This window comes from Panicum virgatum, chromosome 9N (assembly GCF_016808335.1).
Source record: "Panicum virgatum strain AP13 chromosome 9N, P.virgatum_v5, whole genome shotgun sequence".
Taxonomy (NCBI): Eukaryota; Viridiplantae; Streptophyta; class Magnoliopsida; order Poales; family Poaceae; genus Panicum; species Panicum virgatum.
Window position 1 is genome coordinate 49,092,310 of NC_053153.1, and position 17,479 is coordinate 49,109,788.

At 48.9% G+C, this 17,479-nt stretch overlaps 2 protein-coding genes across 7 annotated transcripts; one reads left to right on the forward strand and one right to left on the reverse strand.

Moving 5' to 3' along the window:
• Window positions 1-237: 237 nt before the first annotated feature.
• LOC120693535 (ATP-dependent Clp protease proteolytic subunit 4, chloroplastic-like) lies at window positions 238-9,482 on the reverse strand. Its single transcript, XM_039976988.1, has 2 exons — window positions 8,970-9,482; window positions 238-951 (listed from the first exon to the last, which is right to left on the reverse strand). The coding sequence occupies exons 1-2, from the start codon at window positions 9,350-9,352 to the stop codon at window positions 468-470; spliced, it is 867 nt and encodes a 288-aa protein (XP_039832922.1). The 5' UTR covers window positions 9,353-9,482; the 3' UTR covers window positions 238-467.
• Window positions 9,483-9,901: 419 nt separating this feature from the next.
• On the forward strand, window positions 9,902-16,024 carry LOC120690915 (cyclin-dependent kinase E-1). 6 transcript variants are annotated; one of them, XR_005682012.1, is made up of 16 exons: window positions 9,902-10,261; window positions 10,368-10,490; window positions 10,573-10,676; window positions 10,767-10,809; window positions 10,902-11,000; window positions 11,296-11,365; window positions 11,458-11,552; window positions 11,815-11,848; window positions 11,929-12,013; window positions 12,101-12,178; window positions 12,281-12,328; window positions 14,905-14,937; window positions 15,090-15,216; window positions 15,358-15,564; window positions 15,641-15,796; window positions 15,827-15,890. XR_005682012.1 is itself a non-coding variant. In XM_039973815.1 (15 exons), the coding sequence occupies exons 1-15, from the start codon at window positions 10,040-10,042 to the stop codon at window positions 15,707-15,709; spliced, it is 1,419 nt and encodes a 472-aa protein (XP_039829749.1). In that variant the 5' UTR covers window positions 9,902-10,039; the 3' UTR covers window positions 15,710-16,024. The 6 variants fall into 6 exon arrangements, 5 of the variants coding, with proteins under 5 accessions (XP_039829749.1, XP_039829746.1, XP_039829748.1 ...); XM_039973815.1 differs by having other exon boundaries at window positions 15,108-15,216; window positions 15,641-16,024; XM_039973812.1 differs by having other exon boundaries at window positions 15,641-15,908.
• The last annotated feature ends 1,455 nt before the right edge of the window (window positions 16,025-17,479 follow it).

Sequence of the window (17,479 nt, forward strand, 5' to 3'; positions counted from 1 at the left end):
CATGTCCTAAGCCAACCAGGCTGAAGCATAGATACCATCATGGCATGTGATAATCAGGTATACTATGCAGTTATGTTTTTTCTGTGTTTGGTTAGATTTGTCTTCATGAAGGAAATGCTTGAAATAGAACGAGGAAGCTTCATTTGAGTTCATTTACTGTTTTGTCAAAAATTCAAAGGGTTGCCTGGTCTCATTCAACGCCCCATACCAAAAATTGTCCGAACTCAGAATCAGACGGACCATTCCAATTTTCAACCTTCAATAACACCAGAAACATGCAATGCCAAAACACAACCAATAGGACTAGCTGAGTGCTCAAAATCAACATTCAGTCAGTAATATAGGCGCAAACCAAATCAATAAGCTACTGCTAGTGCTTGGATTTGTTTAACAGCTACAGGTAATCAAAAGCAACTGGTTGCTGAAGAACAAGCTCAGATTCATGCAAAAACACAACTTTTAAGTTACTAGTATATCTCATCATCTGGGACATCTGGCGTAAGAAACTTCTGCGGATCCTTATACAACTCTTCATAGTTGTACTTAGGCTTCACCCTCTCTGGGACAGGCTCAAGTGGGATGATACTGTCTCCATCGATCACACCATCGATGATTCCATAATCAACAGCCTCAAGAGGACCCATGTAACGGTCTCGGTCGATGTCTTTCTCAACCTGCTCGGGAGTGCGGCCCGTGAAGCCTGATACAAGCCGAATGACATTCCTCTTGTTAGCCAATATCTCCTTGGCTTGGACCTCTACATCCAAGGCTTGCCCACTTGCACCTCCCACAGGCTGATGGATCATAATCCTCGTGTTGGGCATGGCAAATCGCTTGCCCTTTGTGCCACCACCAAGGATTATAGAAGCTGTTGATCCAGCTATGCCCAATCCAATAGTGGATACATCTGCCCTCACAAGCTGCATTACATCATAGATGGCCATTGTTGCGCTGAAAGAATAACGAATAGTGAATCAGAAAATGATAGGATGTTATATCAAGATCTATGACGAACAAATGTACAAAAAAAATTGTATATGCTCTAGCTTATGATTCACTTATCATGTTCCCAGTTTGATTGTGATAGAATAAACAGTCACTAGCAAGGCATGATACAGAGTCAAATAACTGTTTGATCAGACCAATCAGCACAGTGATCACAGACGCGGCAGATTTGAATTATCTGTTCCCTACAAGTTCTGTAATGATCATGGCTAGATTTTGGTAGTGTATGTGTCTATGTGAAGTCTTAGATTGTGATGTGGGGAAAGCAGTATGTCAGGCGCAAGAAGGTGGCTGGTTAGCTGTCACAGATCGTCGTTTGATTAGATTAAGTCGAGTCCGTTTGGTTAGTTTGTTGGTCGTTGGATTTAGATTAAATCAAGTCAGTTTGGTTAGTTTGTTGGGTTCGGTCTGTTAGAGATTGAGTTAGTTGTTTGAGTCGGATAAGGAGAGATTTGTTTAGTTGAGGAAGAGTTGCTGTACGGGATATATATATATCCCCAACCATGTAATCTCGGAACCAATCAATATACAAGTATCTTCTTCGTCCACCTCTCTTCTTAACAAGCGCAGAGCAGGGAGCCAACGATCCTCTCCCTCTGTAGTCAGCTATCGGCTGGGGAAAACCCTAGCCATTACATTGGTATCAGCGACCAGGGATCCTACGCCATGGGTGACGACGACAAGAGCAAGGCCTCGGCCGAGTCTTTGGCTGAAGCTGAGAAGGAGCACCGGGAGTTGATGGCGGCTCTCCTCAAGAAGCTTGACGTTCTGTCCTCGCTTGAAGAACGTCTCGGCCTCTGTTCGCTTAAACGGCCGTTTAGTCTGTTTAAACAGCGTTTAAACGGTAAACAGAGGTCACCCGTGTCGTTTAGGCCCTAAACGGTGAATTAAACGGTTGGACCATTTAAACCCGTTTAAACCGTTAAAATCCGTCTAAATCGTCTAAACAAAGTCGAGTTAATCATGATTAAATGAGCTAGATGACATTTAATTCATAATTTAGTCAATAGGAGGATTACAACTACCACAATCAATACCGAACCAAGTAGCACCGTAAGTATACGAAATGTTGTGGGATTTAAATTTCTTTCAGAAAGATTATTTGGCAGAATAGTTACTTTTTACATGTGTAAATATATAGACTTTCTAGTATATTTGACATTTACGTACATAAATATCCATATTTTAATGTTACTATGCCAAACTGTTTAGGCCGTTTAACTCTGTTTAAACACCGTTTAAACATCCTAAACACTAAACAAAGGGTGACCGACTGTTTACCGTTTAACGTTTAGGAAAACATTGGTCTCGGCCGCATCGAACAGACGCAGAAACAGATGAGTCTTCACGCGCAAGGACCCGAGCTCCTCCAGCAACGCAAGGTGGGCCCTCTCGGCCATACGCGCTTCCACAAGCTGGAGTTCCCATCCTTTGATGGCACCGGCGACCCACTGCCTTTCCTCAATCGCTGCGAGCACTACTTCCGTGGCCAACGAACGCTCGAGGAGGAACAAGTCTGGCTAGCTGCTCTCCATCTCCAAGGCTCGGCGCAGCAGTGGTGCATGCGTCTGGAGCGAGAAGAAGGCGTCCCCTCATGGCGCCGATTCTCAACCCTCCCGGACATGCGCTTTGGACCTCCCATCAGATCCAATCCACTTGGCGAGTTAGCAGCATGCCGACGCTCAGGATCAGTGGCGGACTACCAGGAACGGTTCCTGGCGCTTCTCACCCGCGCCGGACCCCTGTCGGAATCACAGCAAGTTCAACTCTTCATCGCCGGCCTAGGCGAGCCTCTCAGCATTGATGTTCAACTCCAAGGGCCAAATTCTCTAGAAGTCGCCATGAGCCTCGCCCGTGTGTATGAGCGCCGGGAACAGATCACGGCGCCACCAGCGTGTTCGGCGCCGTCGTCCTCGCGCGGCCTCCTTCCGAGTCCCTCGCTAACTCCGACGACATCTGCAACAGCTGCCCAGAGCGCCGCGGCGCCAGCACCACCGGCCCTGCCCGCCGCTTCGACAGTGCCAGGCACTGTCACTGTCGCCGGCCGCACCGTGCGCCGCCTCTCGCCGGCCGAACTTGAGGAACGCCGCCGCAACGGCCAATGCTTCAATTGCGACGAGAAGTACGTCCGCGGCCACAATCGTGTGTGCGCCCGCCTCTTCGTCATGGAGGTGGAGAGCAGGGACGACGACGACGGCCTGGAGGAGACAGACGTTGAAAAGCCGCCGCATATCTCTCTACACGCCATCGCCGGCGTCCGCACCCGCGACACCATGCAACTGAACGTCCAGCTGGGACGCATCACGGTGACAGCACTTCTCGACTCGAGGTCTACCCACAACTACGTGTCGGAGGCGGCCGCGCGTCACACCGGCATGTGCTTCATCCCCCGCACCGACTTGGCCATCACAGTCGCCAATGGTGACCGCGTCCGCTGCCCAGGAGTCTTCCGCGACGCCGCGTTCGCCATGGACAATGAGCCCTTCCGTGCCGACGTCTACATCCTACCTCTGGGTGGCTACGACATGGTCCTCGGGACGGACTGGCTAGCGACCCTGGGCCCAATCCTATGGGACTTCGGCCGTCACACCATGTCGCTATGGCGCTCCAACAGACGTGTCCGGTGGCGCGGCGTTCTTGGACCGCCCGGCGCGCGTCTACAGTCATTGCAAGGCCGTGAGCTTTTGGACCTCCTCCTGGATGAATTCACGGATGTCTTCGCCACTTCGGTTGGCCTGCCGCCCAAGCGCGCTCGTGATCACTCTATCCATCTCATGCCGGGGACTCCTCCAGTGGCCGTCAGACCCTACCGATACCCGCAGTTGCAGAAAGATGAACTGGAACGGCAGTGTCGCGCCATGGAAAAACAAGGGTTGATCAGGCGCAGCTCCTCACCGTTCTCAGCTCCAGTACTCCTGGTCAGGAAGGCTGATGGCACTTGGCGCCTATGCGTCGATTACAGAGCACTGAATGAACGCACGATCAAGGATAAATTTCCAATTCCGGTGGTAGAGGAACTCTTGGATGAGCTGTTAGGTGCTCGATTCTTCACTAAATTGGATCTCCGTTCCGGGTACCACCAAGTTCTCATGAATCCGGCTGATATTGCAAAGACGGCGTTCATAACTCATGATGATTTGTCCGAGTTTATTGTCATGCCATTCGGCCTCACCAATGCGCCGGCAACCTTCCAAGCTTTGATGAATGATGTGCTTTGGCCATTCCTCCGGCAATTCGTGCTCGTCTTCTTCGACGATATTCTCATCTATAGTGCATCATGGGCCGAGCACCTTAGCCACATTCGTGCAGTGCTCTCCGTTCTACGGGACCAGTGCCTGGCTACTATTCCACAGCACCATTGGGTCAGCAAGCTCCTGGGGTTTGATCTCACAGTCGAGTACAAGCCGGGCCGGACGAACGTCGAGGCCGACGCGCTCTCCCGTCGCGACGCCGAAGAAGCCACTCTTCTCGCCGTGTCGGCGCCGTCCTTCAATCTTCTGGAGGCTTTTCGTGCAGCAGCTTCTACTGATGAGGGCATGCGACAAATGCTTGCATGGGTGGAAGCTGGCGCTTTGGGCGATCAGTGGAAAATCGTGGACGACTTGATCACATACAAGAACAGGCTATTCGTGCCGGCCACGTTTCCTTTGCTACCGGAGATACTTGCTGCAGCTCACGATGATAATCACAAAGGGGTGCAACGCACTCTTCATCGCCTCCGTCGTGATTTCCATGTGGAACATGCAAGCGCCGCCGTCCAAGAATATGTGCGCGCCTGCCTGGTCTGTCAACGGAACAAAGTTGAGCATCTCCAACCGGCCGGCCTCCTCCAGCCCTTGCCCGTTCCGTCTGCAGTTTGGCAAGATATCAGTATGGACTTCGTTGAAGCATTACCCAAGGTTGGAGGCAAGTCTGTGATACTCACAGTAGTGGATCGGTTCTCCAAATACGCACATTTCATTCCCCTGGGACATCCGTATACTGCTGAATCTGTGGCGCGCGTCTTCTTTGCCGAGGTGGTCCGCCTCCATGGAATTCCAGCATCCATTGTTTCAGATCGCGACCCGGTTTTCACGTCTGCATTTTGGAAGGCTTTATTCGCAGCGTCGGGGTCTAAGCTGCTCATGAGCTCGGCCTTCCACCCACAGACGGACAGCCATACGAAGGCTGTCAACAAAGCAATTGGCATGTATTTTCGCTGCATGACGGGTGATCGGCCGCGTCAATGGCTCCGTTGGCTTCCTTGGGCCGAGTATATCTACAACACGGCCTATCACACAGCCCTCAAGGACACTCCTTTCTGTGTGGTTTATGGCCGCGATCCACCGGTGCTGAGAACTTATGCATCGGGAGACATCAGAGTTGCTGCAGTGGCTCAGACCATGGAGGAACACGACATGTTCATTGAGGATGTTCGCCTACGTCTGGAACAAGCTCAAGCCATCAGCAAAGCTTCATATGATCGCAGTCATCGTCCAGTTCAGCTAGACGTTGGGGATTGGGTCTGGCTTCGCCTCCATCATCGCCCTCATGGTTCCCTGCCTGACTCGGTTTTCCGTTTGGCATTACCCCTTGGTACTCGGTTGCACAATGCATTTCATGTGGGTCTCTTGAAGAAATTTGTGGGTCAACCGCCAGAGAGTCCGCCTCCACTCCCTCCGACACAGCATGGAGCAATCATCGCTGTTCCTTCACAGGCGCTGAAAGCTCGTCTGTATCGTGGTGTTCGACAGATATTGGTTCAGTGGGAGGGTCTGCCCCCATCATCAGCTTCATGGGAAGATCTAGCCTCGTTTCAGACTCGCTATCCATCCTTTCAGCTTGAGGACAAGCTGTTACTCGAGGGGGGGAGTGATGTGATGTGGGGAAAGCAGTATGTCAGGCGCAAGAAGGTGGCTGGTTAGCTGTCACAGATCGTCGTTTGATTAGATTAAGTCGAGTCCGTTTGGTTAGTTTGTTGGTCGTTGGATTTAGATTAAATCAAGTCAGTTTGGTTAGTTTGTTGGGTTCGGTCTGTTAGAGATTGAGTTAGTTGTTTGAGTCGGATAAGGAGAGATTTGTTTAGTTGAGGAAGAGTTGCTGTACGGGATATATATATATATCCCCAACCATGTAATCTCAGAACCAATCAATATACAAGTATCTTCTTCGTCCACCTCTCTTCTTAACAAGCACAGAGCAGGGAGCCAACGATCCTCTCCCTCTGTAGTCAGCTTATCGGCTGGGGCAAACCCTAGCCATTACATAGATAGGCTTGGGATTTCAGTCAGTGTGTTGCTTCTTCAGGAATTTTCGCAGGCTAGATGCAGCTGTGGATGAGATTTGCATCTATGCTTGGAGATATCAGCTGAAAAATAAAGTGAGTGAATAATTTTTGTAGGAATTGAAGAATTCTCCAAAACCTAGCTGGTCCGCAAGGAGTGAATCATTGACGGTCAGTGCTGCAAGGAAGCAGTGAAACAGTGAAGAATCACATGGAGATGAGTAGATGACTGCGGACATAAAAAGAACAGGTCCACCCTGATAATGTTCTAAAAAAAAGAATGTCATGAGTCCATGTAGGCTTAGATTAATCAATTGACAACATGGACCATGAACAGGGTAGTATTGTAGCCTACATATCTTTTTACCTATCCTCAGACACTCAAACATACCAGCTTTCATTAACATAAATGGGAAAAACTGGGTCCTATGTGAAACTAAATACTATCTCCACCTGTCAATTTAAGGCAAATTTTGGTATGTGAAAGTCTTCATAAGTATATCTTATACCATTAATTTCACTTACAATATATTATCAATTGCAAATCAAGATCATCTTAAATCACTTTGAATACAAATCTATTGATGTAAATACTGGGCATCAAATACAATATAATTTCAAAACCCACAAAGTTTGACATTTTCAAATAAATGTACGTGTTACATTAACAGCATAATGAGTAGCTGAGACTGCTTTAAGTCTCAATTAGTCTATTGGTTCGATTAATAAAAGTTATCAATAGATTTTGACTAAAACCTATCCATAATCTCAAAACAGACTTCAGCCCCTGCAGATGAATGTGATTCGAACTGTGACTAGCACTAAGACGGAGGATGATTACACCTTGTCCATTTTCAGTTGTTAAAAGAACGAAAAGGATCAGGTCCAACGGTTCATGGGACTGGGTTGGATAAATTTGAGGATTTAGTTAAATTGGCCGTCATGAAGGGCGGGCCTGGTGCAGCGGTAGAGCCTACCGTCTGTAACCGGAAGGTCCCGGGTTCGAGCCCCAGCCTCTGCACATTTGTGTGGGTAAGGCTTGGGGCTTAAAGACAACCCTTCCCCAGACCCCGCACAGTGCGGGAAGCTTACGGCACTGGGTACGCCCTTTAGTTAAATTGGCCGTCATGCATATTCTCTCATGCTCTTGTCTTAGTGTTGTGAAGATGGTTGTCATGACTCATGATAGTTTATGTTTTATTGTACGGAAGATTTTACTTAGCTTTAAGTTGATCTGAGTTTTCAATTATGAAGCAAGCACGAATGAGAGGGAATCATGCACTTCAAGAGGCTATGGATCTTGGTCTATTATGCAGCTAGGTCTTTTGATCGCCTGCCAATGTTTATGGAGATTGGACTAGAAAGAGGTTTCAGAGGTGCCCCGGTGGATTTCATAATCATGAAGCTTCAGCTCTGTTAAGCGTTCTTCACTTTCTCCCTTGGGACCAAGTCACATTATTTTGGCCACACAATTCTCCGTGGTGATGCAAAATATAGAGCAACCGGCGGAGGTCTTGTTGTCCCCTGATGTAACGTAAGGTTTGCTGAGAAATTACAGAATGTACTCCAGAAGCCATGTTGTGAAAGGACTCGAGGAGTTTGTATATTGCAAAAGGAGTAAATTTCACCAGCGGTCCCTGAACTTGTCCCGAGTTCTCATCCCGGTCCCGGTACTCTCAAAATGCACGTCTAGGTCCCTGAACTTGTCCCGAGTTCTCATCCCGGTCTATGAACTTGATAATCTGTTTCATATAGGTCAAAACCTCCATAACATGCGCTCCAAACAGTACGATTAAGTGAACTGATAGGTGGGGCCCATATGGCAGTCACACCTCTCCCTTCTCCCTCCTCTCTTGCTCCCAACGTCGCTGCCCATGGCCATGGCCATCTTCAACCTTGAGAATGGGGAAGGGGGCAGGCTCGGGCGAGGGGGTCGCCGGCTCGCTGGCCGGGGCGGCGCTGTGCGGGCCCGCGGGCGCTGGACCGGGACCAGGACCGGAGCGGGGCTCGCCCGCCAGGGCGCGCCGGCAGTGGTAGCCATGGAGGGCGCCGCCCTCGGGGTGGCACGACATCCACAGGGAGCGGGGTAGCCGAGGGTCGCGTGGGACGATGGCCTTGACGGCAGCGCGGCTGGGTAGGGAGGGCGTGGGGCCGGTGGAGGGGCGGCGGGGATGCGGGGTCCGCCGTCGGCGTGGCCAAGCGACGGTTGGGGCATGAACGAGGACCGGGGCGGCGCAGAGCTGAGGTCCATCGTGGCAGCGCAGGCGCACGGGTGGCGACGAACGCTAGGGGTGGGGTCCGGCGGCGCCCATACAGAGGGAGGAGGGAGAAGGGAGATGTGTGACTGCCATATGGGTCCCACTTATCAGTTCACTTAATCGTACTGGAGCGCATGTTATGGAGATTTGGACCTATATGAAACAAATTAGCAAGTTCATGGACCGGGATGAGAACTCGGGACAAGTTCAGGGACCTAGATGTGCATTTTGAGAGTACCAGGACCGGGATGAGAACTCGGGACAAGTTCAGGGACCGCTGGTGAAATTTACTCATTGCAAAAGTCTAGTCCTCTGGTTGGATTTATAAGTGAAGCAGGCATACAAATTACGAGTAGCCGACGACGATGAGTGAATGCGTACATGAACGCAAGTGTAGGAGAGTTGAAATGGAAGCCTGGAAGGGAAGGACGAGAGGACCGTACCTGAGCGAGCCCCCAGGCGAGTTGACGAAGAGGCGGATGTCGGAGTCCGGGTCAAGGGCGTCGAGGAGGAGGAGCTGGCTGACGACGGCGTCTGCGAGGAAGTCCTCGATCTCGTTGCCGAGGAAGACGATGCGCTCCCGGAGGAGGAGGCCCATGACGTCGCCGGCGCCGGCCCCGCCGCGCGCGCCATCCGACTCCGCCCGCCACAGAGGGGCATGTGGCGCCAGTGCGGCGCAGGGCCGGAGCCTGAGGAGGGACCCTTGTTGCGCCGGCTGCGAGGGGACCCAAGCGCGAGCGCCAGCGCACGGCCGCCTCACGCGCAGGGCCGCCGCCGCCGCCGCGACGGAGAGCGACGCCGTGGCACTGGCACTCCCGGCCGCCATATCTAACCAACGGGATCGAGCTGAGGTGCTCTGGAGGAGCGGCCGGCGGCGGCGTTCCCCGCCCGAGGGAAGGGGAGCACAGCAGAGAAGGGAAGAAATGGATAAGAGCAGTTCCAACCCTTCAAGTGAGCTAGTTTTCATAGCATTAAATAAATTATTATGTAAATAAAAAATTGATGTGGCAAGAGAGTTAATGAGGAGAGAATAAAAAATTTAAAAAAATTATGTCTCATATAAGAAACTATGTCTATACAAAAATCAAGACAAATAAAGAGAGGATTGAAGGGAGAAAAAAAAGAAGAGATATAATTAGATAGTAATTTAGTATGAAAAAATCATGCATTGAGAATATAATTTCTATATGCAGTGTCTATATAACATGACAAATATAGAAACCTCTTGAGTTAGGACCGGCACACTCCTTAGGGGAATGATGATTGGGAAGGAGAAGAAGACCTTGCATGGGCCTTGTCCTATGTGGGCCGGGCCGTCTTTGTCTTTGGGCCCATCTGTATAATCTTGTTGGTCCACTTCGCCCACACTGGTGCCGGGCAGATCTGTTAGCATTGTCACTGGTCCAACAAGTCAAGGAAAGCAGGCCGAGCGCCACCGCGGCGTCGGAGGAGAGGACGACGGCGAGGAACCCCGGTGGCGGCGGCGGCAGCCCGGCGCGGCGCGGCGTCGGGGATGGGGGACGGGCGGGCGGGCGGCGCTAACCGCCCGGCGTGGCTGCAGCAGTACGAGCTGGTGGGCAAGATCGGCGAGGGGACCTACGGCCTCGTCTTCCTCGCGCGCCTCAAGCCGGCCCACCCGGCGCCCGGCCGGCGCGGCCCCCCTATCGCCATCAAGAAGTTCAAGCAGTCCAAGGAGGGGGACGGGGTATCGCCTACCGCGATCAGGGAGATTATGGTGCGTGCTTCCTTTGCCTTGCTTCTTCCGCTGCGCTTTCTATCTCCTCCCCTTCCCCGGGGCTGGAGCGCCAAACCCTAGCTTAAGCTAACAGATTGCTTCCCAGCTCCTGCGCGAGATCAACCACGAGAATGTCGTCAAGCTCGTCAATGTCCACATCAACCACGCCGACATGTCCCTCTACCTCGCATTTGATTACGCGGAGCATGACCTCTATGTCTGTGACGGTGTATTCAATTCTCTTTCAATTCAATTACATTACACAGAGCATGACCACCGTGTCTTATCCTAATTGATTAACCATGCTGCAGGAGATTATCAGGCATCACAGAGAGAAACTAAACGCCCCCATTAACCCCTACACTGTCAAATCCTTGCTGTGGCAACTGCTCAATGGCCTCAACTATCTTCACAGGTAGCCGGAGTATATGCTGCTGATTTCTGTGTAACTTCCTACAGAAATATCTGTGGCTAACCTCAGCAATCTCCGCCTACCTTCCTGCAGCAATTGGATTATCCATCGAGATCTCAAGCCTTCTAACATACTGGTATGGCGCTACTTGGAGATACACAAATATAACTGCACAATTTGTGCAGCCTTTTCCTCTCTCTGATAGTGTTTCCATATGTGCTGCAATAGGTCATGGGAGAAGGAGAAGAACATGGAATTATAAAGATTGCTGATTTTGGGCTTGCTAGGATATATCAAGCTCCACTGAAAGCATTGTGTGACAATGGAGTGAGTACCTTCATCTACAGGCGGACATGCCCATTAGCTAGCACGCCCGCTGCTTTCCTCTGTTCCTCTTTCCAGGAATACAAGTAGAGGAAAAGGTGCTGCCGAGGAATAATTGGCCACTTCCCAAATTTTTTCCTCTTCTGATAGATTTGAATATTAGAAAATGCACACTCATAAAACACCTCAGTCCTCTGCACAACTTTTTAATCTATATGTTCTTATTATGTTTTCTATTAGCATGTGCTTTGTTATCAAGATCCATTATGTGTATATATATCTAACCAAAGATTTTCAGGTTGTTGTAACTATCTGGTATCGTGCTCCCGAGCTATTACTTGGGGCTAAACACTACACAAGCGCTGTTGGTATCCTTGCCAGGAGAGCAAAACTATATCTCCTTTACCTTTAATTTCTCTGCATTCGAATCAATTCAGTTGTTTCCTTAAATTATTTCTAGATATGTGGGCAGTTGGTTGCATTTTTGCTGAATTGCTGACCCTGAAACCACTGTTCCAAGGTGTCGAAGCCAAAAATACTCCGAACCCATTCCAAGTATGGGCACTCTCACTCAAGTAATTATTGCTGTTACCTTGTTTTCAGATTAGATCAGAGACTAAAACTGCCACATTAACATGCCAAGTAAAATAACAGTCTTGTGTGGTGGAACCCTTTTAAGAAAATCAGGCAGCAGATACTTGTGTATTGTTGTCTTGTATGTTCTGCTGCATTACATCAAGTAGAAGTTTTTTTTTTCTGTGTATGTCATTCATTTGCAACTTATTTATCTCACAGTTGATTTGCGCATGCCTTGTAGCTTGATCAACTGGACAAGATTTTTAAGGTCTTAGGTATGGATGACCCCTTCCTCTTCCATGTTGTTCGTTCTGCTTTGTACTCTTGTGTTTGTTATAATCCAATCCTTCTGCAGGCCACCCTACAGTTGAAAAATGGCCTACCCTTGCCAATCTTCCATGGTGGCAAAACGACCAGCAACACATTCAGGGCCATAAGTAGTACGTTCGACATTTTTTAGCTGCTCTAAGCTACCTAAACTTTTTACATCAATAATCAGTGGTTAAGGTAATCATTCTCACTTGCAGTGAGAACCCAGGTCTCCATAACATTGTTCACTTGCCACAGAAGAGTCCTGCATTTGATCTTCTCTCAAAAATGCTTGAGTATGTTCTTCATTGCTCTCTAGCTGTTAACAATTCAACATAACAAATATTTTGATGCTTTGTTGTTGTTTTATTTATCACCATGATATTCTCCCGTTCTAGGTATGATCCTCGAAAGCGTATAACAGCTGCACAAGCTCTGGAGCATGAGTAAGTAACTAAGTACTTTCACGTTTTCATTGCTCTTTATTTTCCTTGGCTGTACATTTTGGCCAGTTCCAACATGCATATAATTAGCCTTTTATTGATCCATTTGAATATATTGCCTAGCAACCTTGCAAAAGACAGCATTTAACACACTGGAACCATCTTGTGGACCATTGTGACAGTTCTTGTCAAACTCTGAATCATGCGTTATCTTTTTGTACTCATAGACTTTAAGTAGTCACTACACAATGACTTGGCTATACTTAATTCTGATATATTGGCTGCCGTTATTTCCATTTTGGATTATGGCTTATTACCTTGATTTCATTTATTCAGACGTTACAATAATTTTTTTCCTTGAACACGCAGGAGAGCTGTGTATCTTTGTATTATAGAGAGAAAGAAATGGCCCCTTACAAAAGCAACCATCATACCTCACCTAGGAGATACAATGAGGTTGCTGTACAAACTGAGTTAATCGCCTAAAAAGAAATAAATCAAAACGACCGGACTTGGAATATTTAAGCTAGCCCCTCAACACGACCTAAACCCAACTCCTGAAGCTTTTGTGCTCCAGCAAGGCACCATAAACTCATCTCCTCTTTGAAGAAATGCTGGACGTTCAGGAGGGCGGGCCAGGCACAGGCACAGGCACTATCACAAGCACACTTGTTCCGTTGATTCCACAAGGTCCAAGTCCCCAGGATCACAAAACTGCTAAACCCCTTCCTTTGAGTCTTGTCATCTGTCAACTTGCTTTTCTCCACCATTCCGTGAAGTTCTGTTCATTACGCTTAGGAACAACACGCTCGAGGCTGGTGGGAGCTATCAGGTTCAGATGTTTCAAAAGTAAAAACTAAAAAGTGAACATCGATATGAAATAGATTGCAATATCTTTTTTTTTAGTTTTTTGTTTCCGTTTATAATCTTATTCATATTCTGTCATTAGTACGGATATGTACCTTTTGACACCCAAGTTCGGCTAGGCGCTAGTCGGATTCTAGGCGGTGACCCACTGCCTAGCGCCTAGGCGGGAGTAATCGTGCCTAGGCGGTCCTAGGCGGTTTTCTAGGCGTTTTGCCAATATAGGCAAAAATAATATATATTATGTATATATAGCAAAAAAATTATTGATTATTGAATATATTATGCTAAAGGCACCAGCAACTCCAAAGAATGCTCAAAGCCACCAGCGCCTGCAATCAGCTAAAGCACCTAGCAAAGAATATTATGTCCCATGAAAAAATAATATGCTAGTTCACAAGCAATTTCATGACTCCAGTTCAATCATTGCATCAACCAATTCCATGACAAAATAATTTGCTATTTCACAAGCAATTCCATGCAAATTTAACTAACATTCGACCAAGCATCACAAAGCTTACCATGGATTTGCGGATTGATTTCCATGTGGGGAACAGGGGAAGCACTCAGGCCACTACTACCTTCACGCAAGAGGAGACCTTGCTCCGAATATGGGAAGCGAGGGGCAGGTGCTGCCGCCTCAGGACATGCGACCCGTGCTGCTGGCCGTGCCCGACGGTGCCCCTGGCCGCCGGCCCTTGTGTGCGCCTGCTGGGGGAGGAAAGCAGGGGAGGCCGCGCCCGCAGGGGAGGAAAGCAGGGGAGCTGCTGCCTGCTGGCAGAGGGGGATGAGCAGGGAGGGGAGACGAGCAGGGGAAATCGCAGGGGAGGGGAACGAGCAGTGCAGGGGAGGGGAACGAGCAGGGGAGGGGAGGGAACTCACCTTGGAGGACTGCAGGCGAGTAGCACCGGCGGGGAGGAGCTTCCAGGCGAGGAGCCGAGGACGGGCAGCACCGGCGGGGAGGAGATCCAGGCGGGGGAGGAGCAGCGCCGGCTTGGAGGAGCAAGGCCGCGCGAGGACGATCAGCACCGACGAGGGAGGAGCAGCGCCGGCTTGGAGGAGCAGCGCCGGCGGGGAGGAGCAACGCCGGCGGGTGAAGCTCCCCTTCGGCGCGCGTCTGCGAGCGGGAGCAGGGTCTGCGAGCGGGAATCGACCGGGAGCGAGGTAATCTTCCCGCGCGGCTGCCTCTATAGCGCGCGGCCGAAAAAAAAGTGCGCTCGCAGCAGCCCGCCCGACTAAGCGCCGCCTTGAGCGCCTGCTCGCCGCCGAATCGCCGCCGAGGCGCTGCTGGTCGACGCCTAGGCGCCGAGGCCGCCTAGACCGCGCCTAATCCCCTAGGCTACGCGGCACCCCGTCGACTAGCGATTAGGCGCGCCTAGCCGCCGCCTAGTCGGCGCCTAGCCGAACACTGTTTGACACACAAAGCAACCATTAACTGTTAGGATCGAAGGTTACTTAAACTAGTCAATACCCTTGTACATATTTGGGCTTCCTGAATCACATAATCAACATGAGGATAATGGTTTCTGGGTTCTAATATCTGATTTTTCATGTTAGAAGTTTGATGATATATGCTTAGCTTAAAAAAAGGTTAACATTGTTCCTGTTCTGAAAAGTTGACACGATTTCAAGTACTAATGCAGTAATGCTGTGGTGTTGGTGGTTTCTTTTTAGTGCATATTTTCTTTTCTGAATATGTTCATTTCTTCGTTTAGGTACTTTCGGATGGACCCACTACCTGGAAGAAAGTAAGTTATGTGTGACCAGAGCCTTAACTCTTAATTGCCTATGTCAAAGAAATACCTGTTAGTTTGAATGACTACCTGCAGAATCTCTCTCAGATGTTTTAGCATAATATTTCATCTAGAAAGCAAAAGGATATTTCCCATACTCCTGACAGAAATTGTTTTCTGGTTAGTGCACTTTTACCATCCCAGCCAGGGGAGAAAATTGTGCAATATCCTGTTCGTCCAGTAGACACTACAACAGATTTTGAAGGAACAACAAGCCTTCAACCAACTCAGCCGGTAACACAACTCTTTCTAAGCCCTTATTTTCCAATATCTTATTAAGGAACCAAACTTCCTGTTAGTTGCAAGTATTCACCTGCAGTATAGATGTGAAATCTGGTCCACATTATATTCACTTGTAGCATTTCTGCATTTCAGCCTTCAGGGAATGCAGCTCAAGGTCAATCTGTACCAAGATCAATGCCACGACAAATGCCGCAGCAACCCATGGTTGGGATGCCAAGAGTAGCAGCTGGTACAAACATGGCTGCCTTCAATGCCGCATCGCAGGCTGGCATGGCTGGCCTGAATCCTGGTAACATTCCTATGCAGAGAGGCGCAGGTGGCCAGTCTCATCCGCACCAGGTAATGTCACCATTCTCTTTGTGTTGGGGAAGACGTAATTGTGGAAGAACTTACTGTTGATGTGTGCAACAAACAGTTGAGAAGGAAGGCTGACCAAGGGATGATGCAAAACCCTGGGTATCCTCAGCAGAAGAGGCGGTTCTGACGTTGACAAGGGAGGGCCATCTGGCTACTGACTGATGTGTAACACTATTGTTGTGTCATGTATATCACGTTGGCTGTGTAATCTTGTAATTTGTTATCAGCATTTGTATGCAAATGCTGATACTTGTAAAACATGAAATCGATCGAGATACTAGCCGTTCTAGCGACCTAAGCTGCTTCAATCTGGCCGCTTTAGTTTATAATATAAAGGTCTTCGCCTTGTTCGGCTGGCTGGCTGGCTGGCTGATTTGGCGTGAGAGAAAAATACTGTTGTGGCTGGCTGAATCTTCCAGCCGAACAAGGCACTTGTTTGGTTTGTGACCCAGCGAGCCAGTCAAATCTGGGCCATGCTCAATTAATAGGTACATATTCCATTAAGCCATAGTGTCAGTAGTAAATCTGAATTGAGCGGTAGATAGTAAGGTTTGTTGCGGTGAAATCTGACTACCTAGGTTTGAATTCTCGATTTAGGACGGTAGTTGTATTTTTCTAATTTTATTTTAGAATTTAAGCGGTGCTATTCTTAGTGGTAGGTGATGTAGTTATTTTAGAATTTAAGCGGTGCTATTCCTATAATGGTAGATGATGTACTGTAGATAGTTTTTTTAGGGAATGTACTGTAGATAGTGAAATGCCTGTGGTGGTGATTTCGTTAACTTCTAAAATACTCAGTTGCTTGGAGATGGTTATGGGGATAATGCGCCCCAAAAAACTGAATGGCCAAAACGGTTGTTCCTGGCCGATGAAGACTTTGCCGCAAACCAAATGCTATTCTTGTAGGTAAAGCTTTTCGACACGTCTGTTGGACAATAATCTCAAACTAATTACAAGCTTGAATTCAGACAGTCTTGGGCCCACAACCACTTACTTACGCGGCTTGATCCGGGATGGTCAAGAGATGATTGGTTCAGCCTCTCGTGGCACAGCACCTTCCTCCAGCCCCCAATTTTTCTCTTCATCTCTCTTTTTCCAAGGAGTTCTTGGTGTAGGGGGGCTTGAGTCTCCCTCCCCCAAGTCCCCATGCTGGCTCCGCCACCCCCGTAGTAGTAGTCGTCGCGGTGATACTCCAGATCCATGGACGTAGTTGTGGTGGTGGTAATAGCGTCTGGTAGCTTCATTTTTCTCTTCATGTCTCTTTTTCCATAAAGTTCTTGGGGTAGGGGGGCTTGAGCCCCCCTCCCCCCAAGTCCCAATGCTGGCTCCGCCACTGCCCCGAAGCAGTAATCGTCGCAGTGATACTCCAGATCCATGGATGTAGTTGTGGTGGTGGTAACAATGTCCAATAGCTTCTTGGCCCGGAAGCACCTCCACACACAGTAGAGAAGAAAGAATAGCTTGCCAAAGACTAGGATGACTGAGGCAACTTGACTAGGATGACTGAGCCAACTAGGATGCCTGCCCTAATAACATCGCCCAAGTTGTTCCACTTCATTTTGATTGGTGTCATGCGTAAGGAGCTATCAAGTGTGCTGCCCAAGCCCCAAGGTCCTTATATTTTATACTAGGCCAGATTGAAATGAGTATCAGGACATGCCCTCAGCTGAGGCATGTCTCTCGATAGCTATTGAAAATGTGATGTATCTAACTGAAATTCAACCTGCAGCAGAGGAGCTGCCCGATAGTCCACCAACGAATTATCTAAATGATATTGAACCTTCAGCCTCAATGGCAATTCTAGCGGCCCCAAGTACCGGTGGGCGGCGGGCGGTCGAACAGTTTCATGCTTCCATTAAAGGTATGGTGTTGCGTAGATATCAGACGGGAAAAGATG

Coding starts and splice junctions, on each gene's coding strand:
- LOC120693535 (XM_039976988.1), bottom strand. CDS start 9,352: ATGGCGGCCGGGAGTGCCAGTGCCACGGCGTCGCTCTCCGTCGCGGCG. Junction 952..8,969: donor TCGCCTGGGGGCTCGCTCAG/GTACGGTCCTCT, acceptor TTATTCTTTCAG/CGCAACAATGGCCATCTATG.
- LOC120690915 (XM_039973812.1), top strand. CDS start 10,040: ATGGGGGACGGGCGGGCGGGCGGCGCTAACCGCCCGGCGTGGCTGCAG. Junction 10,262..10,367: donor CCGCGATCAGGGAGATTATG/GTGCGTGCTTCC, acceptor ATTGCTTCCCAG/CTCCTGCGCGAGATCAACCA. Junction 14,938..15,089: donor GACCCACTACCTGGAAGAAA/GTAAGTTATGTG, acceptor TACTCCTGACAG/AAATTGTTTTCTGGTTAGTG.